General features: G+C 46.6%; 1 protein-coding gene across 51 annotated transcripts in view; it reads left to right on the top strand.

Annotated features, from left to right (window-relative positions):
* Sorbs1 (sorbin and SH3 domain containing 1) overlaps positions 1 to 16424 on the top strand; it is a 222725-nt gene that overhangs the window by 202716 nt on the left and 3585 nt on the right. For 37 of the 51 annotated variants that reach the window (XM_087590829.1, XM_087590755.1, XM_087590606.1 and 34 more), the window contains 3 exons: positions 10878 to 10937; positions 11517 to 11707; positions 14811 to 14923. In XM_087590829.1, coding sequence (XP_087446955.1) covers positions 10878 to 10937; positions 11517 to 11707; positions 14811 to 14923 — 364 coding nt within the window. 51 annotated transcript variants of the gene reach the window in all.

Below are 16424 nucleotides of genomic sequence, written 5' to 3'. Positions count from 1 at the left end.
TACAGAAGCCCTCAAGCAGGAAAGCCGTCCTTGTGCCCCATTCATGTCCTAGAGAGTGTCTTTGGTCTGCTTTGGCTAACACAGCTGAGACACCGGGCTTTGGTGTGATGTGGTGTGCTTTTCTTGTGAGATGCACTGTTTCCATAACCCATGGTGCTTGGTTTTGTCAGGTGTTTGTCTTGTCTCGTGTTTGTGTGGGACTAAAAGGGCCATGCTCACAGCGAGCTGAAACATTCTAGGTCTTCAGAGGTGGCAAGACGCAGGTGCTTCTGATGTGGTTGAGGTCACTAAATAGATGTCCCAGGTGTTGAGTTAGGATTCTTCTCTCTAAGTGAACTGCGAAGATTTCAGCATATAAATCAAGGTGGACGTAGGGTATTTTCAAGGGACATCAGATTGACAGCTACACAGATCATTAATTCGGTTTTGCTTATGTTATTTAGTACCCAGGAAATCAAAGACTTCAGGCATCTTTTCCATGGGGGCCAGATTTAGCTTCCATCTAACTGCCTTGATGGGGATTGTTCACCCTCTCAGAGACTCAATTTCCTGAAATGAAGATAACTTCCCTCATAGCACGGTCCAGAAAATTCCTTGAAATAATGCATGCAGGTGTTATGCACAAGCACTCTGTAAGGGAAGATAGAACCACCATCTTGGCTGATCTAAAACTGCTTCTAGGACCCAGGGACATTATAGAACCTCAAGAGAATCACGTGTTTCTCCGAAGCCATCTCTGAGTTGTCTGTAATCTGTTAGTACCCACAGTGCACTGTGCTCCTCTCCCAGACTGTTGCTCCTGTTTCCCCTTGTAGCTCTGTTTGCTTTTGGAGGAATTGTTCAAAGTGCTGCTGTTACTGGTCTATGGACAGGGTCCAGAGGTTGTTAAATCCCTTTCTTGAGGAGCCCATATCCAGTGATAGTGGCTGATACAGTTGTGTCATCTGGCCAGGAACAGGAGTACAGAGGCAGACTGGACCTCCACAGGCCCGTGTGTCTGGTGTGGGGAATCACTGAGGGTAATCAAGTGTAGTTTACGTGGAATTGGACTTAGGGAGCACTGAACATACCCCCCCAACACACACACACACACACACACACACACACACACACACACACACACACACACACATATGCATAGGGCCTAGTTACTCATATGTAAAGTAGGGGTGAAAGCCTAACAGTAAACAGTGTACCCCTCCCTGGAAGGACTACTGTGATGATCAGTAAAACAGTGGAGATCATTAGGGTACTTGGCATATAGTCCGTCTCCATTAGACAGGGCTACCTGCTCTGACTGCTGTATGTGGTCGCCCCATCTCCTAGTACAGGGCTCTGGGACAGGTCTACTCTAAAGAAAAGTGACCACCTGATTAAGAGGAAAGAATAGTTCACTGGAAGTTAACTATTAATTAACCGGTGGAGTTACCAGTTGAAAAGGACAAGATGTCTGACAGAGGAGCGGGTCACAGATCAACCTAAGATGCCTGGAGTCCTCCCGACTGCCAGGCATGAGTCATCACTTCAGTTCGGTTCCAGGATTCAGTGTGTACAGGAAGTGCGCACAGCACAGTACTGAAGCCCCAGTGAGGTTCAGGGTACACACGTCCTGCTTCCTATCAAGGGTAGGAGGGGCTGGCAGTACCGGAGATTGTGTTGATTGAAAGGCCAGGCTTGTGGAGGGTTGGCTCTCCTTTCCTGGTCGGTCTCTGGACACCAGGTGTATCACTTCCTGTTCCCTCCCTTCCTCCTCCTTTCCTGGCACCAGCCATTTCCCGGTGGATATGTAGAGGCCATGGTCTGGTTGGCTGCTTTTGAGCACTAGGGGTGTCTGGAAGGATAGCTGCATACACACGTTCCTCTTAGCCATTCACTTCACCCAAGACAGCTGTGATAGTGGCTCTTTTATAAAGGACCCCCTCTTCTTGAAATCTGTTTGGCTGACAGGCAAGCTAAAGGCAGGAAGAACTTAGTTCATCATCTGTTCTCTAGTGGCCCTGTCAGGACATGACCTCAGGCTGTGTCACTTGTCTGGGTAAATGCATTCTGGTGTCAAGAAACTCGCCAGCCACTCTTCTCCTTGGTGAGCCCCAAGTTCCGTTTGTCCTTCTGTTGGGACGAGGGACTTGGTTGAGCATTTGACCAGTAAACAGAATGTTAAGTGAGAATACAGTCCGAGAGGTAGTGATCATTTCCTCCTCCTCCTAAATGTCTGGTGTCCAGCAGTGTGCTGAGTGCCCTGGGAGCCAAAAGGCTTGGTCATCAGTGCAGGCTTCCTCTGCCTCTCAGGAAGGTCTTTCCTCTGGGCTGACTTCCTGGTGAGATGCTCATTTAGACAACAAGGTAGCCTCTTCTTCCAAAGTTTCCCCAGCTTTTTGTGTATGAGTACATGCGTGCCTGAGTGCCTACATGCATGTGCTCCTGCTTGCCTCTCATGGCTTCCTATAGAAGCTCCATTTCCTAGGAAGCCTTCCCTGGCTACCTGCACAACCCGATGAAGAGCAGCTCTGAGCCTGACCCCTGTGAGCATGCTCTCATGCATTGCCCCTTTGCAGGCCTGTGTCCCTGTAGGGCATTAAGGCCCAACAGTCAAGGATCTCGGCACCTAATCAGTGGAATGTGCTCAGTAGGTACTTGTGGAATGAAAGAAAGAATTAACAGAATATCTGAGCAGACTTTAGAAGAGTTTACGATATTGACTAGGGAATCAGCCCTGTTCATGAGTAAATTATAATGCAAAAGAGAGACAGCAGTCTATCCTGGAAGTCCAAGATGGGAAGACATAATAAGCATAAGGAGGAGAAGGGTGATTGCAAAGTTGTGTGTGTGTGTGTGTGTGTGTGTGTCTGTGTGTCTGTGTGTGTGCGTGTGTGTGTGTGAGAGAGACAGACAGACAGACAGACAGACAGACAGAAATGAGAGATTGTGTGTGAGAGATGGAGACAGAAAGATGAGAGTGAGACAGAGTCAGAGAGACGTGTGTGTGTGTGTGTGTGTGTGTGTGTGTGTGTGTGTGTTTAAAAATTAGGGAGTTTTCCCACAGATACAGCAGATTGTAATTGATATTTAAAAGCCGGGAGGTGGGCTGGAGAGATGGCTCAGCGGTTAAGAGCACCCGACTGCTCTTCCAGAGGTCATGAGTTCAATTCCCAGCAACCACATGGTGGCTCACAACCATCTGTAAAGAGATCTGATGCCCTCTTCTGGTGTATCTGAAGACAGCTACAGTGTACTTATATATAATAAATGAATAAATAAAAAAAAATTTAAAAAAAAAAGCCGGGAGGTAGGAAGTACAATGTGTGTATGGAGAAGGGTGTGGTCCTGGATTCAGCAGGCTTTGGATGAACCTATGGGTTGATAGATCAGTGGGAACTTGCCAAGGGGGCTGGGCCCACAGCTTGGCCAATGCCTGTCTGTGCCTCCAGCATTTGCTGTATCTCTTAAGAGCATGGACATCTTCCTTGCTGTTCCTTAGCCATTGACAGTTCCTGCTCTGGCGTCACCTGCCCGTATCCCAATTTTGCAGAAAGGTGACCTCCTCCAGAAGATGCTTTGATGTCTCTGTCATTTCTGCTCTCGGAATGCTTTCACACTGGGCCGGATACTTAGGTTTTTAGGTTTGTTTTCTCTGAACACCAGAAGGGGTAAATCAGTGTCAGGGTCTCCAGAGAATCAGGGAGAGCATTGGTCTCCAGGTTCTGGTTCTGGCTCTGCCCTCAGTCTGCTGAGGATCTGTGGATGAGTCACATCTCCTTCCCTACAACTTCCTTGTTCATAAACAAAAGATGCTGACGTGGGAACTGAACTTCCTTTCCGCTGCGGTGTTATTCTGTGGTGTGAATTTCAGTCGATAAGAAAGAACACAGAGTTAAGTATGGACTTCATTATAGACCCACACAGCTTCACCATTGAAAAACAAACACCTTTTTGCTTTTTGTTTGTGTGTGTGTGTGTGTGATGACTTTGTTGACTGGACAAAAACACACACAGGTACACCCAGGAGATCAGGATTAACTGGCAAGTTCTCAGATTCTGTTAGCATAATTTCCGTTTAGCCTGTAGAGCACAGCTAATCTAGAAAGGTGGAGATTGGGTGAGAAAGCTCCGCCATCAATGCCACCAAGCATTTACTGCACCCCCCCACCCCCCACCCCCAAGAGAGAAGCAATTTGCTGATTGGTATCTGGATTTGTGAATAAGAGTGCTTGACATTTGTGAGAAACCTCATTGAATTTCTAAATTAAATCAGGCTTCCCTGTGGTCCCATAACTCAGGAAGGAGAGGCAGAAGGATCAGGGAGAAGAGAGGTGCAAATTAACTAAAGACAGAAAATATGTGCTTTGGTAAGCATGTGGAAACTAAAATCAGCCCCCAGAAAGATTTGGACAAAGGCAGGGCACTGGCTAGAGAATGGAAATCAGGAAAGGAAGGGGAGAATGAGGTGTAACTTGTAGGAACAAAAGGGAAGTGAGAAGTATTAAGACCTCTCTCTCTCTCTCACACACACACACACACACACACACACACACACACACACACACACATACATACACACAGAAGGGAAGTGAGAAGTATTAAGACCTCTCTCTCTCTCTCTCTCTCTCTCTCTCTCTCACACACACACACACACACACACACACACACACACACACACACATACATACACACAGAAGGGAAGTGAGAAGTATTAAGACCTCTCTCTCTCTCTCTCTCTCTCTCTCACACACACACACACACACACACACACACACACACACAGAAGGGAAGTGAGAAGTATTAAGACCTCTCTCTCTCTCTCTCTCTCACACACACACACACACACACACACACACACAAACACACACACACACATACATACACACAGAAGGGAAGTGAGAAGTATTAAGACCTCTCTCTCTCTCTCACACACACACACACACACAGAGGGGTGTGTGTCAAAGATGGGAAATGTTTTCCTTTGACTCACAGGGGAAGTCTCTAAGCACACCCAGTGAGTGTTAACAGTTTATGGGAGAAGGAGAAAGGAGAGACACTGACTATTCTGACAAAATTACCTGCAAGTGTTCTCTCACTACTTAATTACTTAATGGTGGGAAACCCAAGACCAGAAGCTTCAGTTTCCATCCCTGCTGTGGTACCAGAAGAAAGGGGCAGCATCTGTATAGACCTAGGTGCCAGCATCTGTAGAGATCTAGATGCCAGCATCTGTAGAGGTCCAGGTGACAGCATCTGTAGAGATCCAGATGACGGCATCTGTAGAGATCCAGGTGCCAGCATCTGTAGAGATCCAGGTGACAGCAGCAGGGTACTGAGAGGTGACCTTCCCTCAGCACCCCCTGCATGATTGGCTTGGTGGTTGTGAAGTTCCCCTCAGACAAGGTACCTAAAGGTCCGAGGATAGGGACAAGTGCACAGAACTTAGAGCCTAGGAAATAGATGGCCAGATAGACTGGAGATAGCATACTTACCACAGACCACATGATGGAGACTCAGCTCAGGTAGGGCCTGTTGTGTGCTGCTACGGAAGCAGAAAAGGGACAAAACACAAAGATCCCTTTCCATCACAAGAAGAACATGGCGGCTGGGGGCTGGGAAGGAAAAGTGGGGGATAGGAGACTCATTTTGCTCGGGTTGTATAAATGAAGAATTTAGGAATGTGGGAACCCGAAAGATGCCTCAGTAGGTAACAAAGGTGCATGCCACCAAACCTAATGATCTGAGTTCAGTCCCCAGCACCCAGTCACCCCCTTTCACCTGCACGCCATGGCGCATGCAGTCCCTCCACTAACGTAATCTTAGATTAAAAAAAATTATAAAGCATGGGGTTTGTACTTGGCACATTAATGTCTTTCTTTTGTTACAAGCGTGAGGTATGTTGGAAATGCCCTCAGCTGTTCTTCACACCTGAGCCACTCAACCGCCATCTCTCCTAATATGACAGAGATGAGCAAGGTAGACAAAGTCTGATGTGAGGAGACCGAGTGTTCCGACCATTAGAGACTGAATTAAATTATAACGAAGTCCACGTGTTGTCCCTTGGGTGCTCTCCAAGGAGATTAAGTACAGGCAGTGGGGAGCCCAAGGACTTGCCGGTAACTAGCTTTATATTAAAATCGCCATCTTTTTCTCTTGGGATGTTATAGGGGAGCTCAGTGGGAACAGAAGCCAGGCCTCCCTACTCTGCTCGCAGAGTTGCCTGTGCTCCATAAAGTCAATCTTCTGTCACTACCCTTGGGCAATACCTCACCTCCAGAGTTTACAGAAATGAGCTCTCCGTCTGTCAGGAGGCTGTGATCTGACGAGTAGAGGGGCTGCCTCCTCTGAGCTGTGTTGGTGCTACCGTTTCTAATTGTTAAGTCATAAGATGGGTACACTCTAGTCATAGAGCTAGGGCTGGAAAGAACATTGTGAGTCATGCACGATCCGGTTATTTATTTTGGAATCTTTGTTCAGAAGACGGTCAGTATCAGAGCCTGTCTGGGAACCCAGGTTTTTCATTGTCCCCTTAGGAAGCCACTGTAGGTTGCATAATGTGAGGTTAAATCAGAGGAGGCACAGGGTATAACTAGGGCAATGCCATCTCAGAGACTCGGGGACAGTGGCCTATCAACAGAATAGCCGATTCCTGATGACCGTGTGGGGGTCCGGGCCACACAGGGACTGGGCCACACACTGTCCCGTGCGCTCCTCCAGGGTTCTCTGGCACGGGTGCAGCATATTTTGGACTTTAGCCTCTGGCACACCCCCAGAGCTGGAACAGGATGCTTAGTAACTGCTGGAGCACCAGGTGCCTTCTGGGTCCTGAGGGGATTAAACAGCTCCAGGGAAGCTGAGGTCAGATTTCTGACAGACTCCAAGCTGAAGACAGACAACAGGAAACAGAGCAAGGACACACACAGCGTTTTTTTAGGGAAAATGAAAAGAACACTCTATCTGTGTGAGTCCAGAGAAGGCGGTTTCTGGATCAGCAACTAGTTACTGCTTTCGACTGGTGGGCAGGTGAAGCGGGTGCACCTTGCTTGAGTGTGTGCACGCACATGGCTTGCACCTTGGAATGGTTGCCGTTTTTCCAGACACATGGGAAACTGGAATTTGATTACAGAATCCAAGACGTGCGTAGCATGAGCTCATAGTCCCTTTATTCTTAGTACCAGCCGGGCCCTGATGAGAACATGTGCCTACTCTTGGGCTTAAGGAAGGGCAGACTCTCAAACTCTGAGGCAGGGCACTGCCAGTAGAAAGGCAATGTGAAACACACAGGCAGTTTAAAATGTCCTAGCAGCCACAGTGAAACAGAATATATGAGTTGATTTTAATAATGTTTGCTGTTTCACCCAATAGAATAAAAAAAAAATTAACGATCTATTTGAACTAAGTGTTTGAGAACCCGTGTCTGCTTTTCAGTCGTAGCACATTTCACTTCATCCTTGGAGCGCATGTGCTTAGAGCGCAGGCCCAGACAGCGCAGGCCCAGACAGCGCAGGCTCAGAGGAGGAACTGCAGAGCGTGCACGTGTTAGAAAGTGGGACAGGAAAAGCGAGAACATGTGCCTAGAGGGAGAAAACCCTCTTAGGATAAACAGCTTTCCAAGTGAAGGCTGATCCAGGTAATGGGTGTCGGTGGTTTCCAGCGACATGGGAGCTCTCCCGCCCCAATAAGTTTACATTCCAGCTATGTGAGCTGTTTTACCAAATCTAAACAAGGAGAAACTGAATCGGATAGTATTTACCTCGACTACTTCCTTCATTTATCCAGCACTAAGTGGGGACCCGTCTTCTCTACCTCTGAGGAATGTGGGGTTGTCTGTACCCTCTGGAGGTTAGAGTTAGAGGTGGTTTATCTTCTGCTTTGGGTATGACCAGAGTTGCTGTTGAGACACTGATAGCCCTCCAGTATTGTGGCTCCTGGGTTTAATAATGTCAGATGATATTTTTTATAGCACACTGTTTATAGAAGGAAATGACTTTGAGCATCTAGCCGTTTTCAACCTGTGGCTCTCAACTCCCACAAGGGTCAAGTATCAGATATCCTGAATATCAGATATTTACATTATGATTCACAACCTAGCAAGGTTACAGTTATGAAGTAGCAATGAAATAATCTTATGGCCGGGGCTCACCACAACATGAGGAACTGTATTAGGTCACAGCATTAGGAAAATTGAGAACCACTGACCACAGTGGTTAAAACATTCAGGAAGAGAAGGCAGAGTATCCCTTTTAGAAGAGGTAGGAATTGTGTATTGGTGACATGACGTCAGCCATCATAGGTGACAGGGAGGGGCTGAGCTCTTGTACTCACAGCCTTTGTGCAAGTCTCCAGTCTCTCTAGATCTTAAAGTTCCCCCTTCTAGCTTCTCCTAGTCAAAAGTTAGTTTAAAAGGAGGGTGGGAGCCATTAACCCTTGATGTACTTATAAAAAGCAGCCCCGTCTTACTACGTTTGGTTCCCAACTCCTCCTCATTGGAGCAGTATATTATTTCACAGGTGATTGGTTCCAGCCACAGCAAGGATGCTAGTGGCTTATCAAAGCTGGGGACACCATCCCAAGAGGTGCCCACCTTGTACTGCTTTGGCCTGAGGTCATCAGGTCACCAACTGGAGTTTGGACTATGTGTTTTTAATGAGGACTTTTTGTTGGCATGAGGTATGACCCAGACCAGTCTTGGGCACTGAGGCCGGAGGACCTTACTTGAGATCCTCTCCATTCTTGCTTTCCAGAGTCTGTTACAGCCTAGATAACCAAGTCAGAGTCTGTGCTTTGATAGGGTCCTGGGTGACACACTACTCTTTGGTACCCTGACTGGCTTGTGGAAATGAGGCCACCGTCTCTCAGGCAGACAGCCATTTCTGTTGGGCAGCACTCTCTTTAGAGAGTTGTCCCTTCGGTCAAGTCACCATTTCAGTTTCCCACATACAAGGCGTGCAGAGTTAGCGCCATTCTTCTGAGTACCTGCATAGCACGTGCTTGGAAATGTCCATTTATTTCCTTCTCTGTTACATGGAAGCCTAAGCTCAGAGGCAGGGTGGTTGGTGAGTGAGGCACAAGGTTAACTCCAGCCAGCTGTCAAAGGCTGGAAGGACCCTAGATGTCAAAGCCGCAGAATGAAAGGGCCCTTCAGTTTTGTCTTCTACCTCTCTACTGCCCGAGGAGAGGCCAAGAGGTTGGGTTTCAGCGATAGAGGCTAGGAAGGGCTTAGCAGACTTGAAGGAATGTCTCAAAAACAGCAATGAGGGGTGGCTGAAGAGATAGCTCAGTAAATAGTTAAGAACACCGACTGCTTTTCCAGAGGAGCTCGTCTCTTCCCAGAACCCACATTGCGGCTAACAACTGTCACTAACCCCAATCCCAAGGGAATTGGATGACCTCTCTGACTTTCACAGGTGTTGTCTGTACATGGTGAACAGACATATATGCAGGCCAGACATCCATACACATAAAAATAAATAAAACTAAAAAACAAAATGCATAGGAAAGTGAATCCTGGTGCAGCTGCTGTTCTGGGCAATGAACCATCTCTTGTCACTAGCCTGGGCTGCGTATGTTGATATGGAATCAAGGCCATGCAATGAGACCACACAGACCTTCCTTTTAAGCTGGGCTCCCATGAGAAGGTTAAGGTGAGGACGTCTGTGGCGGAGATAAGCAAGAACGGTGATTTGGCAGAATTGAAAGAACAGTCAAGCAGTTCCCTCTCACCAGCGTGTGGGCTGTGTGACACTGAGGTGTGCACGACCCCTCCCGGAGCATGTGGGCTTTTAGAGCAGTATGATCAGCACCTCCTGCCTGTCTCCTGGTTTTTTGTAATCATTAGGGATTATGTCAATTAGCATAGATGATATAAGGTTATATGGAAGGTGGAGGTGTATGAAAGAGACCAAACAAGACAGTGGCAGAAGCCAGGAGACCACTGCACTGCCTGGGTGACTTTACGGTCTCTCTGGGTCTCTCTGAAACAAGTGTGGCCTGCACCAAAGATTTCTAAGTGTCCTTCTAAAAGACAGTGGGGCGATTGTAATCAGCACAGGATACCTGGAGGGTGACTCCAACGGTGGACTTCCAAGTATTCATTCAAAGAGAGTTCCTAGAGCTTGGAATTCTCTGGAGAAAGTGATTCCAAACCCTCTTCCAACAGAGACTTGATCTCCTCATGGGAGCCCAGCTTTAAAGGAAGGTCTACGTGGTCTCATTGTATGGCCTCGGTTCATATCAACATATGTAGCCTGGCTGGTGACATGAGATGTTTCATTGCTGTGTTTCTCTCAGGACACACTGCTCTGAAACTCACGCCATACCTCACTGGACTAAGTGATGTGTAGGTTCTTTTGAGGACATGGTCTTGTTTGAGACTTTCTAGTACGCAGGAATATCTCAATAGTAGTATAATTATTCAGGCTCTGTGAGTGCCCCCGTAGGGTGGTCCTGATGGCTCCACTATTGGCACCCATCACCCAAAACCTGAAACTACCTTTGATACAGCAGCCCCTCCCTTGAAACATGTTCACTAAGATTGGAGGGTTCAGAATGGTATGGGGGTGCAGGGTATGTGGGTGCAGCAGTTCAGTTCCTAAAGGCAGCCCTTCCCTGTGTCTCCTGTCAGTCTGAGGACCCCGTGTTGTCCTCACTTCACTCCTACCATGTTTCCTGTATCCCATTCCATTGCTGGATGCTTGCTTCTAATTCTGTACATCTGCATTTTCTCCTGTGCATCTGCCATGTTGTCATGGAAACCCAGTGGCCGTGGGCCGCAAGTATCTGGTGTCATCTGAATGTGGTGGTGTGGTACGTGTATTTGCTCACGCTTTTTCTTTGAATCCTTTCCAATGTGACATCTGCTAAAAATGTCTCCCTTATGATTTGCTTGGTGATCACAGCCTTCTCATCATTCATTGAGCGCAGGACCTGATCTCACAGAATCTGAAAAGAACTATGTGGTAAGATGCCTGTTGAATAAGACTGTGGCTTTCCTAAAGAGCACCCTCACTGACTGCAGTGGGTAGACCAGAGTAACTCCTGGTAGACATCCCGCTGTGGTTTGCAAGAGCCCACGACTGATGTAGTAGAGCCAGGGATTCGGCCACCCTCTGTGCCTCTAAAGGATTGGAGGAATCTAGAGACAGTGCCACTCTGCCTGCAGATGGGGTTACATGGTGTGCTAGCTAGTGCATGACTGGGGAGTCGTTACTGCATTTGCAGCCAGAGGTTACTCCAGCTGCAACAGTTGTTCACTAATTACAGGCTGTTATGCTGCCGCCTTTTCAAAGTAGCCATACTAAACGCCAAATTCCTCTGTGTCTTACCTGTTTTCCATGCTTACCTGGATCCCTCCTCCACCACTGGAATCTCTCTCTCTCTCTCTTTTTTTAACCTGGATCTTCAACTCTGTTTTCTCCCTGGACTTACGGGCTTCGTCTGGAATGCTACATCTCTTCCTCTCTCTTTTTTTTTTTTTTTTTTGTCCCCACATTGACTGTTTTATGGGGGTTTCTGGATACCGCGGGGCCACCTCACAGGAAGCAGTTTGCAATGAGATCATAAACATTGCTGAGAAATCTGTTCACTACTGCAGCACTGTCTCTCATCCCCTTGGCTTCCATCACAAGGTTCCCCCTTCTGACAATAAATCATCTTTAATCATTTCTCAGCAACCTCAAGCCCAGCAGCGAAGACTCACCCCTGACAGGAGTCAGCCCTCACAGGATTTGTAAGTATAGTCTGGGAAATTTGGTCCTTACGTTGTTGGCGGACTTTCTGCCTTGGAAAATGGATGGTTGGCTGATGTCACAGCTGTTTGGGGATAGGAGGATGAGCTAATTGCTTCTCACCTCTTTGGGGATTTCTAGGGAAGGCCATATTTCCTGTCAGCCATGAAGATAGGTGCTAGGTAAATAAAAGAGATCATGGACTCCTGGGAGAGAGGGAAGGACAAAGAATTGATGACCATACCCGGGGAAATGAGGGCTGTGCTAACCACTTTCAGGATCAGTGCTGTGGAGAAAGGAAGAAACAGTTGCTCTGGGCTGAAGTGGGCGAATAGCATTCACTTACTCATTCATTCAAAACATTGTTTTTGGATACATCCTGGGGTTTATACATAGGAGAAAATTCTGTTCATAGAAGAAGTAAAAAGTGAGTTGAACCAAACTCTGAGAAAAAGGTGTGGGTAGAGTTTGGAGACCCTGAAGAAGCTTGTGTGGGCAGCACATGGTTCATGACGGTGAGGTTAGAAATGAAAGTTAAGATGTTAGGGTGAGACCAGATTCTAGATTGCAGCTGAGATAGGCTTGGGTTTTATTCTGCAGGCACCAGGAAGCCACTGATGGCTTTTAAAGTGACTTGTATGTTGATTGTGCCTATCCTAGGGAGATAACTGTGGCAGCAGATGGAGCGGGGGGTTCAGAAAGGAGGGACAAAGATGTTGGTTAGGAAAAATGCAACCAGTCATTGTAGCCATAGCTAGAACAAAATGACTCTATAGTACATCAGATTATCAAGAGTGTCAGGGTAACGAGAGAGTCCATGAAGGAGAATAAGAAAGAGCACCAGGCACAGGCATGGGTCTAGGAATGCTCACTTTTATAGAACAGAGCTCCTAGCATCTGGCCAGCGGTGTTGCCTGCCTCTCAGAGACCAGGAGTAGGAAAGAAGGAAGGATCACTGGGCATTCTCTCTGGCGACTTGAGAAACGACCGGTGACTGTGTAACACTAGTTGGTGTTCCATTAGAAAGGACTGAAATACGTTTGATGATGCATGGGATGGGGTTGGGTGGGAGACTGTAGATCAAGGGAATTTGGAGACAAGGCAGAGTCTTAGGCATATTTGTGCTAACGGAGGAGGTGAGAAAATTGAAAGATCCATGCGAGAGCTGTGCGTGGAGGAAGAGGGCTCAGCACAGCCAGGAGAGGGGTACTTACACACTAACAGGGACAGGGCAGCAAGTAGAGACAGACTTGGGTCTGCAGCAGAGGAAGATTAAGGAGGAAGGTCTTGTAGAAACTAGGGGACAGAATACGAGACATTCTGTTTAGAGGAGGGTACCAGATCCAGCAAAGGAACTCAACTGGGGAGTTTCTGAGCTACAGGGGACCATTAGAGCTAAGTAGAACCAAGGCCACAGGGGTGCATATTCTCTCCAGTCTATCTCCACCGTTTGCATGCAGAGCATGCTCTAGCAAAGCAGTTATGGTGGAAATTAAGGGGACAGGCGAGTTCAGAAGCTAGTGAGGACATACATGTATTACACAGCCAGCTGTAGGAATCCAAGTTGGGTAGGAAATAAATACAGAAACAGGAGGAAAGGTAGTCACTTACCAACTTGAAATCTATCTTCATCTCTTTCATTCCTCATTAGAGACCTTTCCACTGGCAGCCAGACGCTCCCACCAAAATCTCAGCACATTGGGACACATGGTGAACAGTAGCCTATATGTGGCACTCGGCACGAGCCTATTGGTGCTGGAAGCCAGTGCTGTGTGTTGTGTCTAATCCCTCGTGACTCCTTTGCAATTCACTGGCCTTGCCGGAAATGGCATTTGGTTGGCTCATTTACAAAATTCTGGTGCTACCGTTTTTGCTTTAAAATGATGACTATTCTAAATCGTGACATTGGTGGTGTGCATCAGATGCCCCAAAAGCATTTGGTAAGGGAGGAAATGAAAACAAAGCTTCCCCTTGATGCTGAAGCTGATGCCAGTTTCACAATGCGCTTCACTGTTATCAGAGCACAGAACAGCACAGACCAGATGTCCTAGGCCAAAGAGCAAGTCAACAAATCCTTATCTGCAGCTTTCCTTGGGTGGAGCAGAAGCAGAAAGTTTTGGGAGTGTTCACAAAAGGGACCCCACACACCAAGACAATGGGGATGTGCTATATTAGTTAATTATTATTGTTCGGGGGGTTGATATTTTTATTAATTTATTCTCATATTTTATCCAGATCCCAGTTTTCCCTCTCTTCTCTTTTCCCAGTCCCTCTCTCTCCCCCCAGGTCCCAAAACAGGCAAAAGTGTCAGAAATAGCTGCTGTTCCCTCTCTTAGGAGTTCCACAACACATTGAGCTACATAACCACAACACGTATGCAGAGGGCCTCACTTAGACCCATGCAGGCTCCCTGGCTGTTGTTTCAGTCTCAGTGAACCCCTGTGAGGCCAGGTTTGTTGAGTCTCTGGGTTTGCTTGTGGTGTCCTTGACCCACCCAGGTCTTACTCTGTAAGCCAGGAGCTCTGTGTATAGCACAGAATGGCCTTAGACTCAATGGCTGTCTTCCTACCCCAGCTTCCTACATGCTAAGAACACAGACATAAACCAGTCCACTTTGTTTGGAATGCACATTTTCATGCATCTTTCTGCCTATGCGTATTGATCAACTGTTTTTACAATTGCCTTTTGTTTTCAACGTTTATGACCAAAATTTAATAATCCTGTAACTAAATAAGTGCTTATTATCCTTAATTACCTATATTATCCTATTATAAAAGGGGTATGGTTAACTTTAAAGGCAGTAAAATGTATCGAGGTTAAGGACAGGCCGTAGACAATAAAGGTTTCCCATGGTGATAAGAAAAAAAAAACCTAAATACAATTAACCATTATTTGATCATCAGAAATCCCTCCACCTCTGTTGGTCTTAATTGATTTGATGCATTTCTCCAATGCTAAACTGCTAAGGAGATAATCAATAAAATGTTTTCAACATGAAATGGGGAACATTACATCGATTTTGGGTTCTCAGTGTTGGGGTTTGTAAGTGGTCCTCAAGTCCTGTCAGCAACAGAGCCACTCACTGTCCCTTTTCCTTGTCCGTAGATGTAGCTACCAAGCGTTATATAGTTATGTGCCACAGAACGATGATGAGTTGGAACTCCGAGATGGAGATATTGTCGATGTCATGGAAAAATGTGACGATGGCTGGTTTGTTGGTAAGAGTCCCACCACGCTTTTCTTCCTAGTAGTGCATTGGCAAAAGGACTAGGAAGGATGAGACGTGTGAAAAGCAATCTTCCAGTCCCCAGGAATGCTGGGCCACTCATCTCAAGGTCGTATGAATGTTACTGAGTAGAACCTAGAGCCAAGATAAGCCAGTCTATGACAGACCACCTCAGCATCACATTCATCACTGCTGTTTATCCTTGACCTGCCCAGGTTCAGTTCGTATTTCTGTTGTGTGTTTGTCTTTAATATTCACAGATTCCATTTTTAAAGCTCTTGAGAAACAACACAAGATTTGGGTAATGGTGGTTCATGCCTTTAATCCCAGCACTTGGGAGGCGGAGCTTTGAGTTTGAGGTCAGCCTGCTCTACAGAGAGAGTTCCAGGACAGCCAGGGATATACACAGAAGTCTTGTTTCAAAAACCCACCAGAGAGCGCTAGACAGACAGACAGACACTAGGTCTCCACCACATGTGTGGATGTTCCTAAGACAGTTTTATTTATTCTAGGCTTCTAATAACTTGAAGAAAAGCTCAAATAATAAAACAGGAGGGTTCATCAAGGCTCAGTGGTAGAACATTTATTTAAAGCATGAGGCCTGGATTTGTCTCTGAGTACCACAGACCTCATACACACTCAGACACACACACACACACACACACACACACACACACACACACACACACGCAGTGTAAGCTTTGCCTTTCTGGGAAAGGGAGAGAACAATCGATATCTAGAGATTCTGCTGCAAGCCCAATGTGCTTGGTATGCCTTCATTGACTTCTCTTACACAGACTCCTTCAAGACAAGAATTACCCTCATTTGACAAGTTCAAAAAGTGAGGGGCAGTGGGATTGGGTAACTATTCCAAAGTAACTCTGATGTCAGTGTCAGACGGCCCACTACTTGCCTTCCTCTCTGTGCAGGCCATTAGTGCAGTTGGCAGGCACTGGTTCCACATGAGCTTCAGTCTCTGTCTTCCAACCCCATTTCTTGTCTGATTTCTCTGGAAGAAACTTCCTAAAGCAGTGTTGGGACTGGAGTGGTTATAACCGTGATGTTCCACATAAATGGAAGACGCTATGGCCTCACCAGCCTCTTAGAAAATGCTCTGTCCTCCCAGAAGCCAGGCCTCCCTGCGGGGCTCTTTACAAAACAAAGCTGGAGTATACTGCAGTCCCATAGAAACAGTAGATGTGCCAAGTGTAAAGCTGAAAATTTTAGACAGGCCGAATTGGAAAAATAAAGAGAAACTTAGTAAATTAATTCTGATGTCTTAATGAATCCACATTATTTGGATATTATCTTTTGAGCACACAGCATTGTTAGTGATAGATTTTATATTGTTTTCATAGTCTTTGGAATTGGTGTGCATTCTATCTCAGTTCTCAGTCACCATGTGTGGGTGTCCTGGTAAAGAGTGAAGCTGAGGCAGGAGGATGTTATTTTCTGGCCAAGCTTGAGCTGTACAGCAAGACTGTTTCAAGAGG

The sequence above is a fragment of the Rattus norvegicus genome, chromosome 1 (genome assembly GCF_021556685.1).
Source record: "Rattus norvegicus strain SHRSP/BbbUtx chromosome 1, alternate assembly SHRSP_T2T, whole genome shotgun sequence".
NCBI lineage: Eukaryota > Metazoa > Chordata > Mammalia > Rodentia > Muridae > Rattus > Rattus norvegicus.
This window is presented reverse-complemented; position numbering and strand designations above follow the sequence as displayed.